Source organism: Bombina bombina, chromosome 1 (assembly GCF_027579735.1).
Source record: "Bombina bombina isolate aBomBom1 chromosome 1, aBomBom1.pri, whole genome shotgun sequence".
Lineage (NCBI taxonomy): Eukaryota > Metazoa > Chordata > Amphibia > Anura > Bombinatoridae > Bombina > Bombina bombina.
In genome coordinates this window covers 751,255,797-751,276,454 of record NC_069499.1, presented here as the reverse complement: position 1 = coordinate 751,276,454, position 20,658 = coordinate 751,255,797, and the positions used below count along the sequence as shown (strand labels likewise).

At 43.1% G+C, this 20,658-nt stretch overlaps 1 protein-coding gene across 1 annotated transcript in view; it reads right to left on the bottom strand.

The window, feature by feature from the left end:
- LOC128645942 (cullin-4B) overlaps nt 1-20,658 on the bottom strand; it is a gene marked incomplete in the record, with an annotated part of 284,976 nt that overhangs the window by 184,877 nt on the left and 79,441 nt on the right. The window contains 2 exon segments of the mRNA XM_053699285.1: nt 11,689-11,807; nt 12,344-12,411. Coding sequence (XP_053555260.1) covers nt 11,689-11,807; nt 12,344-12,411 — 187 coding nt within the window.

Below are 20,658 nucleotides of genomic sequence, written 5' to 3'. Positions count from 1 at the left end.
GGATTTTAGTTACGGTTGCTAAAATCATTTTCCTCATACAAACAGAATTCTTCATCTCTTTTCTGTTTCTGAGTAAATAGTACGTACCAGCACTATTTGAAAATAACAAACTCTTGATTGAATAATGAAAAACTACAGTTAAACACTAAAAAACTCTAAGCCATCTCCGTGGAGATGTTGCCTGTACAACGGCAAAGAGAATGACTGGGGTAGGCGGAGCCTAGGAGGGATCATGTGACCAGCTTTGCTGGGCTCTTTGCCATTTCCTGTTGGGGAAGAGAATATCCCACAAGTAAGGATGACGCCGTGGACCGGACACACCTAGGTTGGAGAAAAATAAATTTATCAGGTAAGCATAAATTTCCTTTTCTTTTACAAGATATGACGAGTCCACGGATTTTATCCTTACTTGGGATACAATACCAAAGCTACAGGACACGGATGAAAGGGAGGGACAAGACAGGAACCTAAACGGAAGGCACCACTGCTTGAACCTTTCTCTCAAAACCAGCCTCAGAAGAAGCAAAAGTATCAAATTTGGAAAATTTGGAAAAAGTGTGAAGAGACGACCAAGTTGCAGCCTTGCAAATCTGTTCAACAGAAGCATAGTTTTTAAATGCCCATGAGGAAGCCACAGCCCTAGTAGAATGAGCCATAATTCTTTCAGGAGGCTGCTGTCCAGCAGTCTCATATGTCAGACGGATGATACTCTTCAGCCAAAAAGAAAGAGGTAGCCGTAACTTTCTGACCCCTACGCTTTCCAGAAAAAACAATGAATAATGAAGATGATTGACGGAAATCCTTAGTCGCCTGCAAGTAAAACTTCAAGGCACGGACCATGTCCAAGTTAGGCAACAGACGCTCCTTCTTAGAAGGATTAGGACATAATGAAGGAACAACAATTTCCTGATTAATATTCTTATTTGAAACAACCTTAGGAAGGAACCCAGGTATGGTACGTAAAACCACCTTATCAGAATGAAAGATAAGACGAGTCACATTGTAACGCTGAAAGCTCAGAAACTCTACGAGCAGAAGAAATAGCAACCAAAAATAAAACTTTCCAAGATAACAACTTAATATCTATGGAATGCATGGGTTCAAACGGAACCCCTTGAAGAACTAAATTCAAACTCCAGGGTGGAGCAATTGGTCTAAACACAGGCTTGATTCTGGTAAGAGCCTGACAAAAAGACTGAACTTCTGGAACATCTGCCAAACGTTTGTGTAGTAAAATTGACAAAGCAGAGATTTGACCCTTTAATGAACTTGCTGATAACCCTTTCTGCAATCCTTCTTGGAGAAAAGACAGAATCCAGGGAATCTTAACTCTACTCCATGAGTAGCCCTTGGATTCGCACCAAAAAAGATATTTACGCCATATCTTATGGTAGATCTTTCTAGTGACAGGCTTACGTGCCTGAATCAAAGTATCAATGGCCGAATCAGAGAACCCCCGCTTAGATAAAATCAAGCGTTCAATCTCCAAGCAGTCAGTTGCAGAGAAACTAGATTTGGGTGTTGGAAGGGTCCCTGAATGAGAAGGTCCTGCCTCAATGGAAGCTTCCAAGGCGGCAGAGAGGACATGTCCACTAGATCGGCATACTAAGTCCTGCGAGGCCATGCAGGCGCGATTAGAATTACTGAAGTCCTCTCCTGTTTTATCCGAGCAATCACCCGGGGAAGGAGAGCAAACGGTGGAAACACATAAGCTAGGTTGAATGACCAAGGCACTGCCAAGGCATCTATCAATTCGGCCTGAGGATCCCTTGACCTGTATCCGTATCTCGGGAGCTTGGCATTCTGACGAGATGCCATCAGATCCAATTCCGGTCTGCCCCATCTGAGAATTAGGGTGGCAAAGACCTCCGGATGGAGTTCCCACTCCCCCGGATGGAACGGCTGTCTGCTCAAGAAGTCCGCTTCCCAGTTGTCCACTCCTGGGATGTAGATTGCTGACAGATAACAAGAGTGAGTCTCCGCCCACCAAATTATCTGATACTTCTGTCATCGCTAAGGAACTTCTTGTTCCTCCCTGATGATTGATGTAAGCCACAGTCGTGATGTTGTCCGACTGAAAGCGGATGAATTTGGCCGAAGCCAACTGAGGCCACGCGTGAAGCGCATTGAAAATTGCTCTCAATTCCAGAATATTGATTGGAAGAAGAGACTCCGACCGAGTCCACACACCCTGAGCCTTCAGGGAATTCCAGACTGCTCCCCAACTTAGTAGGCTGACGTTCGTTGTCACTATCACCCATGAGGGTCTGCGGAAGCACGTCCCTTGGGACAGATGATTCAGCGATAACCACCAAAGAAGAGAGTCTCTTGTCTCCTGATCCAGATCTATCTGAGGAGACAAATTTGCATATTCTCCATTCCACTGCCTGAGCATGCTCAGTTGTAGTGGTCTGAGATGAAAACGAGCAAACGGAATGATGTCCATTGCTGCCACCATCAATCCAATTACCTCCATGCACTGAGCCACTGATGGCCGAGGATTGGACTGAAGGGCTTGGCATGTATTCAGAATCTTTGACTTTCTGACCTTCGTCAAGAAAATGTTCATAGATATGGAATCTATTAGAGTTCCCAAGAATGGAACCCTTGTCTGTGGAATTAATGAACTCTTTTCTAGATTCACCTTCCACCCGTGAGTCCTCAGAAAGGACAGAACTATGTCTGTATGAGACTTTGCCAGATGGTAAGACGGCGCCTGGTTCAGAATATCGTCCAGATAGGGCGCCACTGCAATGCCCCGTGGTCTGAGAACCGCCAGAAGTGACCGTAGAACCTTTGTGAAGATCCTGGGTGCTGTGGCCAACCCGAAGGGAAGAGCCACAAACTGAAAATGTTTGTCCAGAAAGGCAAACCTTAGGAACTGGGGATGATCCTTGTGGATAGGAATATGAAGATATGCATCCTTCAAGTCCACGGTAGTCATATATTGACCCTTCTGGATCAATGGTAGAAGGATGGGACTCTGCGAAACTTGTTTAGATCTAAAATAGGTCGAAACGTGCCCTCTTTTTTTGGGAACCACGAAAAGATTTGAGTAAAACCCCTGCCCTTGTTCCAGTATTGGAACGGGACGAATTACTCCCATAGTAAAGAGGTCTTTTACACAACATAAGACCGCCTCTCTTTTTTATCTGGTCTACAGACAATCGTGAAAGAAGAAACCTCCCCCTTGGGAGATAATTTTTTAATTCCAGCCGATATCCTTGGGACATGATTTCCAGTGTCCAAGGATCCTGAACATCTCTTACCCAAGCCTGGGCAAAGAGAAATCTGCCCCCTACTAGATCAGGTCCCGGATCGGGGGCCGTCCCTTCATGCTGTCTTGGTAGCAGCAGCGGGCTTCTTGGGTTGCTTACCCTTGTTCCTAGCCTGGTTGGGTCTCCAGACGGACTTGGCCTGAGCAAAATCCCCTTCCTGCTTGGCGGAAGAAGAGGGAACTCCTTTAAAGTTCCGAAAGGAACGAAAATTATTTTGTTTACCCCCCAGTTTAGCAGTTCTATCCTGAGGTAGGAGATGACCCTTACCTCCCGTAATGTCAGAAATGATTTCTTTCAAGTCAGGCCCAAATAGGGTTTTTACCTTGAAAGGAATAGCCAAAAGCTTTGACTTAGATGACACATCAGCAGACCATGATTTTAACCATAACGCTCTATGCGCTAAAATGGCAAATCCGGCATTCTTAGCCGCCAATTTGGCAATCTGAAAGGCAGCATCTGTAATAAAAGAATTAGCCAGCTTAAGAGCCTTAATTCTATCAGTCTTAAGAGACTCTTCTAATGCATCAAACCAGAAGGCCGCTGCAGTGGTAACTGGTACAATGCAGGCCGTCGGTTGTAAAAGGAAACCCTGATGAATAAACAGTTTCTTCAGAAGACCCTCCAATTTCTTATCCATAGGGTCTTTGAAAGCACAACTGTCCTCAATAGGAATAGTTGTACGCTTAGCCAGGGTAGATATGGCTCCCTCCACCTTAGGGATATGGGATACATTTTCTTAAAATTAGGAGAAGGTGAGAACGGGATACCCGGTCTGTCCCATTCCCTCTTAATAATCTCCGAAATTCTCTTAGGAACCGGAAAAACATCAGTGTAAGCAGGTACCTCTAAGTATTTGTCCATTTTACACAATTTCTCTGGTGGTACCACAATAGAGTCACAGTCATCTAGAGTCACTAAAAACTCCTGAAGTAACAGGCGGAGGTGTTCAAGCTTAAATCTAAAGGACATGACGTCTGAGGTAACACTTCCCGAATCAGAAAGTTCCCCCTCAGACAGAAGTTCCCTGACCCCCAAATCAGATCCCTGTGAGGGTACACATAGAACAAGGAGTTTCCTCAGTTTCAGACATGTTAAACAGACTAGCAATAGTAATAACAGTCGTTCTTAGCTTAAAAAACTGAGCTCTGAATTCAAATTATATAGACAAAAATGTTAATACAAAAAACTGTACTGCGCCTTTAAATAATAAAAGCGCAACAATTTTTCTGATATCTTCAAAACGTGTCTGTGGCAATAAAAATTATTTTAATGTGCCCAAAATACTCTAACAGTATTGCATCCACTTGCTGAGATGTGTAAGAAAAAAAACATAATTTATGCTTACCTGATAAATTCCTTTCTTCTGTTGTGTGATCAGTCCACGGGTCATCATTACTTCTGGGATATAACTCCTCCCCAACAGGAAATGCAAGAGGATTCACCCAGCAGAGCTGCATATAGCTCCTCCCCTCTACGTCACTCCCAGTCATTCGACCAAGAATCAACGAGAAAGGAGAAACCAAGGGTGAAGTGGTGACTGGAGTATAATTTAAAAGATATTTACCTGCCTTAAAAAACAGGGCGGGCCGTGGACTGATCACACAACAGAAGAAAGGAATTTATCAGGTAAGCATAAATTATGTTTTCTTCTGTTATGTGTGATCAGTCCACGGGTCATCATTACTTCTGGGATACCAATACCAAAGCAAAAGTACACGGATGACGGGAGGGATAGGCAGGCTCATTATACAGAAGGAACCACTGCCTGAAGAACCTTTCTCCCAAAAATAGCCTCCGAAGAAGCAAAAGTGTCAAATTTGTAAAATTTGGAAAAAGTATGAAGCGAAGACCAAGTTGCAGCCTTGCAAATCTGTTCAACAGAGGCCTCATTCTTAAAGGCCCAAGTGGAAGCCACAGCTCTAGTAGAATGAGCTGTAATTCTTTCAGGAGGCTGCTGTCCAGCAGTCTCATAGGCTAAACGAATTATGCTACGAAGCCAGAAGGAGAGAGAGGTAGCCGAAGCCTTATGACCTCTCCTCTGACCAGAGTACACGACAAACAGGGAAGACGTTTGTCGAAAATCCTTAGTTGCCTGCAAGTAGAACTTGAGGGCACGAACTACATCCAGATTGTGTAGAAGACGTTCCTTCTTTGAAGAAGGATTCGGGCACAGGGAAGGCACCACGATCTCTTGATTGATGTTCCTGTTAGTGACTACCTTAGGTAAGAACCCAGGTTTTGTACGCAGAACTACCTTATCTGAATGAAAAATCAAATAAGGAGAATCACAATGTAAAGCTGATAACTCAGAGACTCTCCGAGCCGAAGAAATAGCCATTAAAAATAACACTTTCCAAGATAACAACTTTATATCAATGGAATGAAGGGGTTCAAACGGAACTCCTTGTAGAACGTTAAGAACAAGGTTTAAACTCCATGGCGGAGCAACAGTTTTAAACACAGGCTTGATCCTAGCTAAAGCCTGACAAAAGGCCTGGACATCTGGATTTTCTGACAGACGCCTGTGTAACAAGATGGACAGAGCTGAGATCTGTCCCTTTAATGAGCTAGCCGATAAACCCTTTTCTAAACCTTCTTGTAGAAAGGACAATATCCTAGGAATCCTAACCTTACTCCAGGAGTAACCTTTGGATTCGCACCAGTATAGGTATTTACGCCATATCTTGTGGTAAATCCTTCTGGTAACAGGCTTCCTAGCCTGTATCAGGGTATCAATAACCGACTCAGAAAAACCACGTTTTGATAAAATCAAGCGTTCAATTTCCAAGCAGTCAGCTTCAGAGAAGCTAGATTTTGATGTTTGAATGGACCCTGTATCAGAAGGTCCTGTCTTAGAGGTAGAGACCAAGGCGGACAGGATGACATGTCCACTAGATCTGCATACCAAGTCCTGCGTGGCCATGCAGGCGCTATTAGAATCACTGATGCTCTCTCCTGTTTGATTTTGGCAATCAATCGAGGAAGCAGCGGGAAGGGTGGAAACACATAAGCCCTCCCGAAGTTCCAAGGTGCTGTCAAAGCATCTATCAGAACCGCTCCCGGATCCCTGGATCTGGACCCGTAGCGAGGAAGTTTGGCGTTCTGGCGAGACGCCATGAGATCTATCTCTGGTTTGCCCCAACGTCGAAGTATTTGGGCAAAGACCTCCGGATGAAGTTCCCACTCCCCCGGATGAAAAGTCTGGCGACTCAAGAAATCCGCCTCCCAGTTCTCCACTCCCGGGATGTGGATTGCTGACAGGTGGCAAGAGTGAGACTCTGCCCAGCGAATTATCCTTGATACTTCCATCATTGCTAGGGAGCTTCTTGTCCCTCCTTGATGGTTGATGTAAGCTACAGTCGTGATGTTGTCCGACTGAAACCTGATGAACCCCCGAGTTTTTAACTGGGGCCAAGCCAGAAGGGCATTGAGAACTGCTCTCAATTCCAGAATGTTTATTGGCAGGAGACTTTCCTCCTGATTCCATTGTCCCTGAGCCTTCAGAGAATTCCAGACAGCGCCCCAACCTAGTAGGCTGGCGTCTGTTGTTACAATTGTCCAGTCCGGCCTGCTGAATGGCATCCCCCTGGACAGATGTGGCCGAGAAAGCCACCATAGAAGAGAGTTTCTGGTCTCTTGATCCAGATTCAGAGTAGGGGACAAGTCTGAGTAATCCCCATTCCACTGACTCAGCATGCACAATTGCAGCGGTCTGAGATGTAGACGTGCAAAGGGTACTATGTCCATTGCTGCTACCATTAAGCCGATCACCTCCATGCATTGAGCTACTGACGGGAGTTGAATGGAATGAAGGACACGGCATGCATTTAGAAGCTTTGTTAATCTGTCTTCTGTCAGATAAATCTTCATTTCTACAGAATCTATAAGAGTCCCCAAGAATGGAACTCTTGTGAGGGGAAAGAGAGAACTTTTCTTTTCGTTCACTTTCCATCCATGCGACCTTAGAAATGCCAGAACTAACTCTGTATGAGACTTGGCAGTTTGAAAGCTTGAAGCTTGTATCAGAATGTCGTCTAGGTACGGAGCTACCGAAATTCCTCGCGGTCTTAGTACCGCCAGAAGGGCACCCAGAACCTTTGTGAAGATTCTTGGAGCCGTAGCCAATCCGAATGGAAGAGCTACAAACTGGTAATGCCTGTCTAAGAAGGCAAACCTTAGATACCGGTAATGATCTTTGTGAATCGGTATGTGAAAGTAAGCATCCTTTAAATCCACTGTGGTCATGTACTGACCCTTTTGGATCATGGGTAAGATTGTCCGAATAGTTTCCATTTTGAACGATGGAACTCTTAGGAATTTGTTTAGGATCTTTAAATCCAAGATTGGCCTGAAAGTTCCCTCTTTTTTGGGAACCACAAACAGGTTTGAGTAAAACCCTTGTCCTTGTTCCGACCGCGGAACCGGATGGATCACTCCCATTAATAACAGATCTTGTACACAGCGTAGAAACGCTTCTTTCTTTATCTGGTTTGTTGACAACCTTGACAGATGAAATCTCCCTCTTGGGGGAGAGAATTTGAAGTCTAGAAGGTATCCCTGAGATATGATCTCTAGCGCCCAGGGATCCTGAACATCTCTTGCCCAAGCCTGGGCGAAGAGAGAGAGTCTGCCCCCCACTAGATCCGGTCCCGGATCGGGGGCCCTCGGTTCATGCTGTCTTTGGGGCAGCAGCAGGTTTCCTGGCCTGCTTGCCCTTGTTCCAGGACTGGTTAGGTTTCCAGCCTTGTCTGTAACGAGCAACAGCTCCTTCCTGTTTTGGTGCAGTGGAAGTTGGTGCTGCTCCTGCTTTGAAATTCCGAAAGGGACGAAAATTAGACTGTCTAGCCTTAGCTTTGGCTTTGTCTTGAGGCAGGGCGTGGCCCTTACCTCCTGTAATGTCAGCGATAATTTCTTTCAAACCGGGCCCAAATAAAGTTTGCCCCTTGAAAGGTATATTAAGTAATTTGGACTTAGAAGTTACATCAGCTGACCAGGATTTTAGCCACAGCGCCCTACGTGCCTGAATGGCGAATCCTGAGTTCTTAGCCGTAAGTTTGGTTAAATGTACTACGGCCTCCGAAATGAATGAATTAGCTAGTTTAAGGACTCTAAGCCTGTCCGTAATGTCGTCCAGCGTAGCTGAACTAAGGTTCTCTTCCAGAGACTCAATCCAAAATGCTGCCGCAGCCGTAATCGGCGCGATGCATGCAAGGGGTTGCAATATAAAACCTTGTTGAACAAACATTTTCTTAAGGTAACCCTCTAATTTTTTATCCATTGGATCTGAAAAAGCACAGCTATCCTCCACCGGGATAGTGGTACGCTTAGCTAAAGTAGAAACTGCTCCCTCCACCTTAGGGACCGTTTGCCATAAGTCCCGTGTGGTGGCGTCTATTGGAAACATCTTTCTAAATATTGGAGGGGGTGAGAACGGCACACCGGGTCTATCCCACTCCTTAGTAACAATTTCAGTTAGTCTCTTAGGTATAGGAAAAACGTCAGTACTCGCCGGTACCGCAAAGTATTTATCCAACCTACACAATTTCTCTGGTATTGCAACAGTGTTACAATCATTAAGAGCCGCTAAAACCTCCCCTAGTAATACACGGAGGTTCTCCAATTTAAATTTAAAATTTGAAATATCTGAATCCAATCTGTTTGGATCAGAACCGTCACCCACAGAATGAAGCTCTCCGTCCTCATGCTCTGCAAGCTGTGACGCAGTATCAGACATGGCCCTAGTATTATCAGCGCACTCTGTTCTCACCCCAGAGTGATCACGCTTGCCTCTTAGTTCTGGTAATTTAGCCAAAACTTCAGTCATAACAGTAGCCATATCTTGTAATGTTATCTGTAATGGCCGCCCAGATGTACTAGGCGCCACAATATCACGCACCTCCCGGGCGGGAGATGCAGGTACTGACACGTGAGGCGAGTTAGTCGGCATAACTCTCCCCTCGCTGTTTGGTGAAATTTGTTCAATTTGTACAGATTGGCTTTTATTTAAAGTAGCATCAATACAGTTAGTACATAAATTTCTATTGGGCTCCACCTTGGCATTGGAACAAATGACACAGGTATCTTCCTCTGAATCAGACATGTTTAACACACTAGCAATAAACTTGCAACTTGGTTACAATCTTATTTAACAAAAACGTACTGTGCCTCAAAGAAGCACTAAACGATTAAATGACAGTTGAAATAATGAACTGAAAAACAGTTATAGCATCAATCCTTAAAAACAACACAACTTTTAGCAAAGGTTTGTTCCCCTTAGTAAAGTAACAATAATTAAATTTGAAACATAAAAATTACAGAGCAACGTTTTTAATCACAGTCAATATATAAGTCTCACAGCTCTGCTGAGAGAATCTACCTCCCTCCAAAGAAGTTTGAAGACCCCTGAGTTCTGTTAGAGATGAACCGGATCATGCAGGAAATACAAGAGTAACTGACTGGAAATTTTTGATGCGTAGCAAAGAGCGCCAAAAACGGCCCCTCCCCCTCACACACAGCAGTGAGAGAGAAACGAAACTGTCACAATTAAAACAAGCAACTGCCAAGTGGAAAAATAATGCCCAAACATTTATTCACTCAGTACCTCAGAAAATGCAAACGATTCTACATTCCAGCAAAAACGTTTAACATAATAAATACCTATTCAAAGGTTTAATGTACTTTTAACAGAGTAATTCCAGTGAAATACCATCCCCAGAATACTGAAGTGTATACATACATGTCATTATAACGGTATGGCAGGATTTTCTCATCAATTCCATTCAGAAAATAAAAACTGCTACATACCTCAATGCAGATTCATCTGCCCGCTGTCCCCTGATCTGAAGCTTTTACCTCCCTCAGATGGCCGAGAAACAGCAATATGATCTTAACTACTCCGGTTAAAATCATAGTAAAAACTCTGGTAGATTCTTCTTCAAACTCTGCCAGAGAGGCAATAACACGCTCCGGTGCTATTGTAAAATAACAAACTTTTGATTGAAGTTATAAAAACTAAGTATAATCACCATAGTCCTCTCACACATCCTATCTAGTCGTTGGGTGCAAGAGAATGACTGGGAGTGACGTAGAGGGGAGGAGCTATATGCAGCTCTGCTGGGTGAATCCTCTTGCATTTCCTGTTGGGGAGGAGTTATATCCCAGAAGTAATGATGACCCGTGGACTGATCACACATAACAGAAGAAATATAACATTGATTTAACAGTTATTATATTTATTCAGGCGCCTACCTGCCCCCGGAATACACTGCTGCTGCTTGAGAAGCTTTTCAGGCCCTTCGAAAGTCAAGACAACTTAGGCCCCACCAGTGTTCAGGACTCTGCTGCCTACGCGATCCGGATGATACTGCGCGTCTGAGCGCGCGAAAATAGGTCCCACCCATCGTGGGCGTAATTCTAGCCTGACTAAGACCTGCATGGTTCGCAAAGAAAAAAACAAACATGTTGATGCCCTACTTACATATACCACAGATATCGAGTGAAACATTGTAAAGACCACTGCACTCCCTCAGGCCAGTGATAAAACTAAAAATGACAGCCCTTAAGCAAAACCGCAACTCCCAGCGTCTAGCCCCCCTTGAATAAGCCTCAAAGATATATTTTACATACTTTGGCAATCAATATAAAGGGATTCCAGGTACACCATTTCCTTACATATAGTGCATGCTGCTTACCCCTCCCCATATAGGGAATAATGTCAGCCTGTTCTGATGCATCAAGTCTCCCCAGAAACAAAAGACTAAAAATACCTCAATGATGCTTGTAGAAAGACACCATTCTCCACACTGAAGATTTTTCTTACACTACCTTCAGCTGTGCTGTAGGAACCATCATAGATCTTAGATAACGTTTGCTAAGATCATCAACATCAGGGCAGAAAATAAGATGTCTCCACTCCTCTTGGGAAGTAATCGACTGACGATTTCTCCCTGAGAAAAATAGTACTCACTGGCACCATTTTAAAATAAAAAACTTCTTGATTGAAGAATCTAAACTAACACCTCACTTTACCTCTTCCTATCACTAACACAGGCAAAGAGAATGACTGGAAGTGGAGGGAAGGGAGGAGCTATATATATATAGCTCTGCTGTGGTGCTCTTTGCCACTTCCTGCTAGCAGGAGGTTAAATCCCACAAGGATGAAATCCGTGGACTCGTCATATCTTGTAAAATAAATGAAGTTAGATAAAAATGCAAATTGGAAATAAAATTGCACACTCTGAATGGTTAAAATGTTATTTTTACTTTACTGTCCCTTTAAAATTTAGATTTGGTACAGAATCATAACAGTTCATAGGAAACTGCAAAATTATTTTCTAAAAGTACAACTGTATCTTTTCCTTATATTAACACAATGGGCCTGCAGCAAGGACTGCAGGATGTAGTTAAATACCTTGATGTATTCAATCCAATGTTGTAAAAGGACTTGTACCCCACCCCTTACGCGGCTGAATAACTGATACAACAAGGAAAGGTCTTGAATTCTGTTTTCATCCAGGAGGTGATTTAAGCCTTTTTTAAAAGGAAAAATATAAAGACAAAAGTGCAATACTTTAAACATTAGAATACAAATTACTTAAAAAGGGACATTGCACCCTAAACTAATGCTAGATAGAATGATGAATTGAAAGAAAAGGTTAGTCTAACAGGTAGATGTATTTTTTTAAATTTCATTAGCAGTTTAAATATTGACAAAATAAGTGTAAAGTTTTAGGGTCCATAAAACAATGGGAGCTGCCATGTTGTAACTTAGGTTACCTTCTCTGCTGTGACAAATTAGGGACAGTTATAATTAGGTCACTAGAGTGTGCAGTGTTCTGCACTTGTGAAAAGCTCACAATTTCAGAATGGAAAGTATATTGCAGAGGTTTTTTTTTGTTTTATTATATAAGATTTATCATTTTATACTACCATCTCAAGGTGTTTAATGTCCTTGGGCAGTGCTCATTTGCATTTTAAATAAAATAACCTGCACACTTTACCACAAACACATTCTTTAATAAAATGTACTATTTGCAGGGGAATTGAATAAATAACATCTGACATACCTTTCTGAAGAGTGGCCGTTAAATGTTCTCCTAAGAGTTGTTTTTCGACAGTGGCTATTAAAGGCTTCCTAAAACAGATAAAATATTATTTAAAAAAAAGCATTAATGCAGCAAAGGAAAACATGTAGATATATTTAAATGGATAGAAAGATAAAAACTGAAATGTGCATGGGTGCATTTCACTTTGAAATAGGATTTTTGCAATATACTTCCATAAGCAAAATGCTTCTAGTAAAGTTTAGCACTGTTTTTCCTGTGGCATATGCACATATGCTGTGAGGTTCTCTGCACCAGTACTCAAATGCCATACCTGCTCAAAGAGTCAGCAGGAACTTGTAGGACACAAATAATGTCTTCACAGAGGCACCGAAGCAATACATACCACTAGCTCTCTGAGCAGGAATAGTGTTTGAACACTGGTGCACGGGCTCTCACGGGATATGTGCATATGCCGCAGAACAGTAATAACTTATTAGAAGCATTTTTGCAAATGGAAGTATATTTCAAAAGTGCTTCTATTTCAAACTGAAATCCAGCCATGCAAATTTCAATTTCGACATGGTATTTCTCTTTAAATTGTAAGACTGTGCATGTTGTGCAGTTGTGCATTTCTGTACAATATTTTTAATACAAACACAGATTTATATTTTATGAGATATTAAATATACAAAATCATCAATACAGCACTTGACGTGTTTTCATGACGACATTAAAAACGCTAAAGTGTCTTCATGCTTACCAAGACCCAAGCTTTCTATTCTGTGAAAAGCAACACCTACTGAATTCACAAACAGATCACTGTTTGAAGGCTGAACATAAAGAATAATTTAACTCTAAATGGTACTATTTCATATGCATTATATACACTTTTTAAAGCAAGTGGACATTGCACTACTGGGCATTTCAAGTTAATTTTTATGTTCATTTAAAACTGATTTAAAGGGTCAGTATCGCGCCATTAAACTGAATGTAGCTCGCTCCCGCTCTGGTCTGGTAGTGGAAGCGAGCTAAATTCAGTTTAATGGCGCAATCAGGCATGCTGTGACTAGACAGCGTGCCTGTGAAGCACTTTTGAAAAACAAGACCAGCTCAGTAGAGCCTGGAGCGGAGTGCAGGTAAATTCAATTTCGGAATAAAAAAAAAATACGCTTAAATTATATTATCCTGCACTATATGCAGAATTATATAACATGTTGTAGGGTTACTGGCCCTTTAATCAAATTTCATTATACTTCTATTATCTAATTTGCACCATTCTCTTAGTATCCTTTGTTAAAAATATCTAGGTAGGCTCAGCAGCACCCACTGGAAGATAGCCACTGAATTGTGACTGCACATATATACCTCTTGTCACTGGCTCACCTGTGTTCAGCTAGCTCCCAGTAGTGCATTGCTGCTCCTTCAACAAAGGATACCAAGAGAATGAAGAAAATTTGATAATAGAAACAAAGAGGAAAGTTATTTACGAACTTACCTGATAACAGAATTTATGTTTACCTGATAAATTACTTTCTCCAACGGTGTGTCCGGTCCACGGCGTCATCCTTACTTGTGGGATATTCTCTTCCCCAACAGGAAATGGCAAAGAGCCCAGCAAAGCTGGTCACATGATCCCTCCTAGGCTCCGCCTACCCCAGTCATTCGACCGACGTTAAGGAGGAATATTTGCATAGGAGAAACCATATGGTACCGTGGTGACTGTAGTTAAAGAAAATAAAATATCAGACCTGATTAAAAAAAACCAGGGCGGGCCGTGGACCGGACACACCGTTGGAGAAAGTAATTTATCAGGTAAACATAAATTCTGTTTTCTCCAACATAGGTGTGTCCGGTCCACGGCGTCATCCTTACTTGTGGGAACCAATACCAAAGCTTTAGGACACGGATGAAGGGAGGGAGCAAATCAGGTCACCTAAATGGAAGGCACCACGGCTTGCAAAACCTTTCTCCCAAAAATAGCCTCAGAAGAAGCAAAAGTATCAAACTTGTAAAATTTGGTAAAAGTGTGCAGTGAAGACCAAGTCACTGCCCTACATATCTGATCAACAGAAGCCTCGTTCTTGAAGGCCCATGAGGAAGCCACAGCCCTAGTGGAATGAGCTGTGATTCTTTCGGGAGGCTGCCGTCCGGCAGTCTCGTAAGCCAATCTGATGATGCTTTTAATCCACAAAGAGAGAGAGGTAGAAGTTGCTTTTTGACCTCTCCTTTTACCGGAATAAACAACAAACAAGGAAGATGTTTGTCTAAAATCCTTTGTAGCATCTAAATAGAATTTTAGAGCGCGAACAACATCCAAATTGTGCAACAAACGTTCCTTCTTTGAAACTGGTTTCGGACACAGAGAAGGTACGATAATCTCCTGGTTAATGTTTTTGTTAGAAACAACTTTTGGAAGAAAACCAGGTTTAGTACGTAAAACCACCTTATCTGCATGGAACACCAGATAAGGAGGAGAACACTGCAGAGCAGATAATTCTGAAACTCTTCTAGCAGAAGAAATTGCAACTAAAAATAAAACTTTCCAAGATAATAACTTAATATCAACGGAATGTAAGGGTTCAAACGGAACCCCCTGAAGAACTGAAAGAACTAAATTGAGACTCCAAGGAGGAGTCAAAGGTTTGTAAACAGGCTTAATTCTAACCAGAGCCTGAACAAAAGCTTGAACATCTGGCACAGCTGCCAGCTTTTTGTGAAGTAACACAGACAAGGCAGAAATCTGTCCCTTCAGGGAACTTGCAGATAATCCTTTTTCCAATCCTTCTTGAAGGAAGGATAAAATCTTAGGAATCTTAACCTTGTCCCAAGGGAATCCTTTAGATTCACACCAACAGATATATTTTTTCCAAATTTTGTGGTAAATCTTTCTAGTTACAGGCTTTCTGGCCTGAACAAGAGTATCGATAACAGAATCTGAGAACCCTCGCTTCGATAAGATCAAGCGTTCAATCTCCAAGCAGTCAGCTGGAGTGAAACCAGATTCGGATGTTCGAACGGACCCTGAACAAGCAGGTCTCGTCTCAAAGGTAGCTTCCAAGGTGGAGCCGATGACATATTCACCAGATCTGCATACCAAGTCCTGCGTGGCCACGCAGGAGCTATCAAGATCACCGACGCCCTCTCCTGATTGATCCTGGCTACCAGCCTGGGGATGAGAGGAAACGGCGGGAACACATAAGCTAGTTTGAAGGTCCAAGGTGCTACTAGTGCATCCACTAGAGCCGCCTTGGGATCCCTGGATCTGGACCCGTAGCAAGGAACTTTGAAGTTCTGACGAGAGGCCATCAGATCCATGTCTGGAATGCCCCACAGCTGAGTGACTTGGGCAAAGATTTCCGGATGGAGTTCCCACTCCCCCGGATGTAATGTCTGACGACTCAGAAAATCCGCTTCCCAATTTTCCACTCCTGGGATGTGGATAGCAGACAGGTGGCAGGAGTGAGACTCCGCCCATAGAATGATTTTGGTCACTTCTTCCATCGCTAGGGAACTCCTTGTTCCCCCCTGATGGTTGATGTACGCAACAGTTGTCATGTTGTCTGATTGAAACCGTATGAACTTGGCCCTCGCTAGCTGAGGCCAAGCCTTGAGAGCATTGAATATCGCTCTCAGTTCCAGAATATTTATCGGTAGAAGAGATTCTTCCCGAGACCAAAGACCCTGAGCTTTCAGGGATCCCCAGACCGCGCCCCAGCCCATCAGACTGGCGTCGGACGTGACAATGACCCACTCTGGTCTGCGGAATGTCATCCCTTGTGACAGGTTGTCCAGGGACAGCCACCAACGGAGTGAGTCTCTGGTCCTCTGATTTACTTGTATCTTCGGAGACAAGTCTGTATAGTCCCCATTCCACTGACTGAGCATGCACAGTTGTAATGGTCTTAGATGAATGCGCGCAAAAGGAACTATGTCCATTGCCGCTACCATCAACCCGATCACTTCCATGCACTGAGCTATGGAAGGAAGAGGAACGGAATGAAGTATCCGACAAGAGTCTAGAAGTTTTGTTTTTCTGGCCTCTGTCAGAAAAATCCTCATTTCTAAGGAGTCTATTATTGTTCCCAAGAAGGGAACCCTTGTTGACGGAGATAGAGAACTCTTTTCCACGTTCACTTTCCATCCGTGAGATCTGAGAAAGGCCAGGACAATGTCCGTGTGAGCCTTTGCTTGAGGAAGGGACGACGCTTGAATCAGAATGTCGTCCAAGTAAGGTACTACAGAAATGCCCCTTGGTCTTAGCACAGCTAGAAGGGACCCTAGTACCTTTGTGAAAATCCTTGGAGCAGTGGCTAATCCGAAAGGAAGCGCCACGAATTGGTAATGCTTGTCCAGGAATGCGAACCTTAGGAACCGATGATGTTCCTTGTGGATAGGAATATGTAGATACGCATCCTTTAAATCCACCGTGGTCATGAATTGACCTTCCTGGATGGAAGGAAGAATAGTTCGAATGGTTTCCATCTTGAACGATGGAACCTTGAGAAACTTGTTTAAGATCTTGAGATCTAAGATTGGTCTGAACGTTCCCTCTTTTTTGGGAACTATGAACAGATTGGAGTAGAACCCCATCCCTTGTTCTCTTAATGGAACAGGATGAATCACTCCCATTTTTAACAGGTCTTCTACACAATGTAAGAATGCCTGTCTTTTTATGTGGTCTGAAGACAACTGAGACCTGTGGAACCTCCCCCTTGGGGGAAGTCCCTTGAATTCCAGAAGATAACCTTGGGAGACTATTTCTAGCGCCCAAGGATCCAGAACATCTCTTGCCCAAGCCTGAGCGAAGAGAGAGAGTCTGCCCCCCACCAGATCCGGTCCCGGATCGGGGGCCAACATTTCATGCTGTCTTGGTAGCAGTGGCAGGTTTCTTGGCCTGCTTTCCCTTGTTCCAGCCTTGCATTGGTCTCCAAGCTGGCTTGGCTTGAGAAGTATTACCCTCTTGCTTAGAGGACGTAGCACTTTGGGCTGGTCCGTTTCTACGAAAGGGACGAAAATTAGGTTTATTTTTTGCCTTGAAAGGCCGATCCTGAGGAAGGGCGTGGCCCTTACCCCCAGTGATATCAGAGATAATCTCTTTCAAGTCAGGGCCAAACAGCGTTTTCCCCTTGAAAGGAATGTTAAGTAGCTTGTTCTTGGAAGACGCATCAGCCGACCAAGATTTCAACCAAAGCGCTCTGCGCGCCACAATAGCAAACCCAGAATTCTTAGCCGCTAACCTAGCCAATTGCAAAGTGGCGTCTAGGGTGAAAGAATTAGCCAATTTGAGAGCATTGATTCTGTCCATAATCTCCTCATAAGGAGGAGAATCACTATCAACCGCCTTTATCAGCTCATCGAACCAGAAACATGCGTCTGTAGCGACAGGGACAATTCATGAAATTGGTTGTAGAAGGTAACCCTGCTGAACAAACATCTTTTTAAGCAAACCTTCTAATTTTTTATCCATAGGATCTTTGAAAGCACAACTATCCTCTATGGGTATAGTGGTGCGTTTGTTTAAAGTGGAAACCGCTCCCTCGACCTTGGGGACTGTCTGCCATAAGTCCTTTCTGGGGTCGACCATAGGAAACAATTTTTTAAATATGGGGGGAGGGACGAAAGGAATACCGGGCCTTTCCCATTCTTTATTAACAATGTCCGCCACCCGCTTGGGTATAGGAAAAGCTTCTGGGAGCCCCGGCACCTCTAGGAACTTGTCCATTTTACATAGTTTCTCTGGGATGACCAACTTGTCACAATCATCCAGAGTGGATAATACCTCCTTAAGCAGAATGCGGAGATGTTCCAACTTAAATTTAAATGTAATCACATCAGGTTCAGCTTGTTGAGAAATGTTCCCTGAATCAGTAATTTCTCCCTCAGACAAAACCTCCCTGGCCCCATCAGACTGGGTTAGGGGCCCTTCAGAAATATTATTATCAGCGTCGTCATGCTCTTCAGTATCTAAAACAGAGCAGTCGCGCTTACGCTGATAAGTGTTCATTTTGGCTAAAATGTTTTTGACAGAATTATCCATTACAGCCGTTAATTGTTGCATAGTAAGGAGTATTGGCGCGCTAGATGTACTAGGGGCCTCCTGAGTGGGCAAGACTCGTGTAGACGAAGGAGGGAATGATGCAGTACCATGCTTACTCCCCTCACTTGAGGAATCATCTTGGGCATCATTGTCATTGTCACATAAATCACATTTATTTAAATGAATAGGAATTCTGGCTTCCCCACATTCAGAACACAGTCTATCTGGTAGTTCAGACATGTTAAACAGGCATAAACTTGATAACAAAGTACAAAAAACGTTTTAAAATAAAACCGTTACTGTCACTTTAAATTTTAAACTGAACACACTTTATTACTGCAATTGCGAAAAAACATGAAGGAATTGTTCAAAATTCACCAAATTTTCACCACAGTGTCTTAAAGCCTTAAAAGTATTGCACACCAAATTTGGAAGCTTTAACCCTTAAAATAACGGAACCGGAGCCGTTTTGAACTTTAACCCCTTTACAGTCCCTGGTATCTGCTTTGCTGAGACCCAACCAAGCCCAAAGGGGAATACGATACCAAATGACGCCTTCAGAAAGTCTTTTCTAAGTATCAGAGCTCCTCTCACATGCGACTGCATGCCATGCCTCTCAAAAACAAGTGCGCAACACCGGCGCGAAAATGAGGCTCTGCCTATGCTTTGGGAAAGCCCCTAAAGAATAAGGTGTCTAAAACAGTGCCTGCCGATATTATTATATCAAAATACCCAGATAAAATGATTCCTCAAGGCTAAATATGTATTTAATAATGAATCGATTTAGCCCAGAAAAAGTCTACAGTCTTAATAAGCCCTTGTGAAGCCCTTATTTACGATCGTAATAAACATGGCTTACCGGATCCCATAGGGAAAATGACAGCTTCCAGCATTACATCGTCTTGTTAGAATGTGTCATACCTCAAGCAGCAAGAGACTGCTCACTGTTCCCCCAACTGAAGTTAATTGCTCTCAACAGTCCTGTGTGGAACAGCCATGGATTTTAGTGACGGTTGCTAAAATCATTTTCCTCATACAAACAGAAATCTTCATCACTTTTCTGTTTCTGAGTAAATAGTACATACCAGCACTATTTCAAAATAACAAACTCTTGATTGAATAATAAAAACTACAGTTAAACACTAAAAAACTCTAAGCCATCTCCGTGGAGATGTTGCCTGTACAACGGCAAAGAGAATGACTGGGGTAGGCGGAGCCTAGGAGGGATCATGTGACCAGCTTTGCTGGGCTCTTTGCCATTTCCTGTTGGGGAAGAGAATATCCCACAAGTAAGGATGACGCCGTGGACCGGACACACCTATGTTGGAGAAAAATTAATTTATTTCATGGTGGCAAGAGTCCATGAGCTAGTGACATATGGGATATACATTCCTACCAGGAGGGGCAAAGTTTCCCAAACCTCAAAATGTCTATAAATACACCTCCAACCTCACTCATACCTCAGTTTAACGTATAGCCAAGTTAGTGAGGTGTAAAAGGAGTAAAAGCATAAAACCCCTTAGAGCTCTGTAAAAAACTCAATATAATCTCACTGTCTGCTCTATTAGACGAGACCGCAGGAGATGAAACACATGTTACCCAGTGCCCGAGTTCTAGCTGCTATAACATCTCCTGATAAACTAGGAGAGTCTGTGTCCAAGATCCATGAGGTCTAAATCAATAAAGTGCCCCAATCTTTTTCTGAGTTCCTCTCCCCAGAAATAAAGTTAGCACTTACCTCATCTTCTGCCTGGCAGCAAATGCAGTCTCCAGGTTTAGGAGGTCCTCTCCCTCCCATGGCCCTGTAAATAAGCGAAAATCCTGATCAAAATCCCTCAGGCTTTCTTGGTAAGGGCAGCGACAGAATATGGGAGGTGCAGTGAGAATTGTGTCCCACAAGTTCCCATTGCTTTAAAACCACCAAAAGCTCTACTGTAGAGACTGATATGGACTACGACTACAGCCTAGAACAAAGTAGCACTCTCTGGCACTACTTTAAAAATAATTAACTCTTGATTGAAGAATCTAATCTAATACCTCACTTTACCTCTTCCTTCCTATCACTAACGTAGGCAAAGAGAATGACTGGAGTGGGAGGGAAGGGAGGAGCTATATATAGCAGCTCTGCTGTGGTGCTCTTTGCCTCCTCATGCTGACCAGGAGGTGAATATCCCACAAGGATGAAATCCGTGGACTCATAGTGTCTTTAAAAAGAAATACCATTTAAACAAAATATCCAATTTCCTCAAAATAGTAGTTTCAGGAAAGGCAAAAAATGCCTATGATAAAATTCTTATAC